The sequence below is a fragment of the Indicator indicator genome, chromosome 1 (genome assembly GCF_027791375.1).
Source record: "Indicator indicator isolate 239-I01 chromosome 1, UM_Iind_1.1, whole genome shotgun sequence".
In the NCBI taxonomy this organism is placed as follows: Eukaryota; Metazoa; Chordata; class Aves; order Piciformes; family Indicatoridae; genus Indicator; species Indicator indicator.
The window spans coordinates 8,115,885-8,118,684 of NC_072010.1; the positions used below are offsets into that span (position 1 = coordinate 8,115,885).

The 2,800-nt window shown below is 62.8% G+C and overlaps 1 protein-coding gene across 1 annotated transcript; it reads left to right on the forward strand.

Moving 5' to 3' along the window:
* Nucleotides 1-907: 907 nt before the first annotated feature.
* FAM181B (family with sequence similarity 181 member B) lies at nt 908-2,227 on the forward strand. Its single transcript, XM_054390448.1, is given in 4 exon segments — nt 908-928; nt 930-1,022; nt 1,024-1,100; nt 1,102-2,227. Coding segments are annotated over 4 exon segments (1,305 nt in total). The 5' UTR covers nt 908-919.
* Nucleotides 2,228-2,800: the final 573 nt, after the last annotated feature.

The window sequence follows — 2,800 nt, forward strand, 5'->3', positions numbered from 1 at the left end:
TTCAGTAGGCACTTCACTAACTTTTCTACACATGGAAGATTTACACTGCTGCTTCACTAAACCTGGGCAAGTAAACATCTTCCATTTTAACTGAATGCAGCCCAGTGTATTGGATCACAGTTCTGGATTGTCTCAGGACTTGACTTGACTAGGAAAACACAATATGCTGGATAATGTGCATAGCAATGAGCTTGGAAAAAAACTCTAACCCTTTGTATTTAAGGCTTGTGCATCACGGCAAGCGTCAGAGCAAAGCGTGTCTCTGTGCCCTTGCACCTAGAGTCATGCAGGTGATCCAGCACCACCGGGTCAAACCTCAAGCAGAGGAATATGTTTTGTGCCACCTGAGCAGCTGCAGGAGGTGGGGGACAGTGCTGAGGGTGGCTGCATGCTAGTGATGAGGATCATAGAATCATTTAGGTTGGAAAAGATCCTTAATATTATCAAGTCCAACCGTTAGCCTTACAGCAAGTCCACCACAAAACCATGTCCCTAAACTTCACATCCACATATATCGTAAATACCTCCAGGCATGGTGACTCTACCACTTCCCTGGGCAGCTTGTTCTAACGCTTAACAAGCTTTTTGATGAAGAAATGTTTCCTAATATCCAACCTACACCTCTGCTGGCACAACTCAAGGCTGTTTCCTTTTGCCCTACCACTTGTTACCTGGGAGAACACTGATTGTGTCCAGGGCGGTCTGTGTATGTGGTCAGGGGATGGCTCTGTGCACCTGTCTCTGGAGTGCGTGTGTGCCTGCCCCAGGACAGCTGTATACCTGTGCCAGGGATTATATACGTGTCACGGGTGTGTGCCGGTAGCTGTGTACCTTCTTGGGGTTGCGTGTGTGTGTACCTCTGCCAGGGCTGGGTACCGGTCCCGGGCATGCTGCTCATCCCGTCCCTCCGCCGCTGCCGATGTCCCCGGTGCGCGGGGGTGGGGGCAGTGGGTGCTGCCAGAGCGGCCCAGCCCCCGGGCGCCCGGCGGGGAGGCGGGGAGGCCCGGGACCAGCCCCGCTCCTGAGCCCTCCTCCTCCCCCGCCCGCTGCCTTTTCCCCGCCACCTCTGCCGTCCGTTCGCCCGGCGCAGCCCTGCGGAGCTCGGGGTGGCGGCGCCCGGGCGCCGGCCATGGCCGTGCCAGCAGCGCTGCTCAGCCCCCACCACCTTCTCTCCTTCTGCTTCCCCGCCGCGGGCGGCCTCCTGGGCTATGCCGACCTGGAGAAGGGCTATGAGGGCGGCGGCGGCGGCGATGCGGAGGACTTTAAAGAAGCTACCAGGGACCTACTGAGCTTCATCGACTCGGCCTCCAGCAACATCAAGCTGGCACTGGACAAGCCGGTGAAGTCCAAGCGAAAGGTGAACCACAGGAAGTACCTGCAGAAACAGATCAAGCGTTGCACCGGCATCATCGCCGCCGCCCCCCCGCCGCCACCACCCGCTCCGCTCCCGCCGACCGCCGCCTCCTCCTCCCCTCCCGCCGTCTGCCCCGCCAAGCCCCCGCCGCGCCGGGAGGCCTCGCAGGCGGCCAGCAGCCTCCAGAGCAAGAGCCTGGCGGCCCTCTTCGGCTCCCTCCAGCAGGGCCGGGGGCCGGCGGGCAGCGGCGGAGAAGCGGCCAGCGGCGGAGCGGCGGGTGGTGGCGGCGGGGCGACGGGCGGCCCTCGAAAGGTGCCGCTGCGGGACCGTAACCTGCCGCCCTCCTTCTTTACGGAGCCAGCGTTGCCTCCCGCTGCCCGCGGACCGCCGCCGCCAGCCAAGGAGCTTGAGAAGGGCGGCGGCGGTGGAAGCGGCGCGGAGGCGACCGAGTTCTTCGAGCTGCTGGGCCCCGAGTACGGTGCGCTGCTGCCCGAGCACGCCGCTCCGCCGGACGCCTTCCCTGGCGGCGGCACCGCCCGCCTGCCCGCCGAGCTGGGCCTGGAGCACGGCCTCTACGAGTCGCCGCTGCCACTGTCCGCCGCCCACCACCCGCTGCTGGGCGGGCTGCTCTATCCTGAGCCACCCTGGAGCCCGGCCGGGCCCTGCAGCCCGCCCAAGAAGGCGCCGGCCGAGGCACTGCGCCCACTCTACCCTGGCGGCGGGGAGCCAACCCCCAGCGGCGGCGGTGAGGAGCCGGGCGGGCATCTCTCGGCGGGGTTCGCGCCCTTCTTCCCCGAATGCTCGCTGCCCCCGCCGCAGGTGTCCTACGACTACAGCGCCGGCTACCACCGCTCCGCCTTCTCTGGCATGTAGGACCACGCCGAGGGTCTCGGCCCCCGCCCTGAACTGCTCCGCCCGGGACGATGAAATGGGGGAAAGGGGGAGCGGGCCAGCCCACCCTTGGGGACCCAGCGGACGCTAGGAGGACAGCGGGGCCTCCTAGCGCTCGCTCCCGGGCAGCAGGCTCCGCTCCCCCCACCAGAAGTGTCGCTGTGTGTGTGTATCCCACCCGAAACCACAGCCACGGCTCCCGCAGGATTCACCCTTGTGCTCCACGAGTTGCCTCCTCCTGCGGTTTGGGAGACGCTACAAATAAAATGTGAAATTATGGGTTACTTCAGGTGTTTTTCTAGCGGCCGGTGACTACCTTTCCTTAGCCTTCCTTAGGGGTCAGATGTTGTCTTACTGTAGGCAGACGCAGCTTGGTGTACCTGTCTTATGAGACGTTGCAACGGGGGTTGCTCTTGAAGGCAGCCGTGACCACTTGTAAATTATTTCAGTCTAAAAGTAAAACTCTGCCCACTCTTGCGGTGCTTTTACCATTCTTCCCAGGCTCGTGTGCATGGCAAGTGTTGGCGGGTGTTCAGCTGAGGACACAAAAGCGAG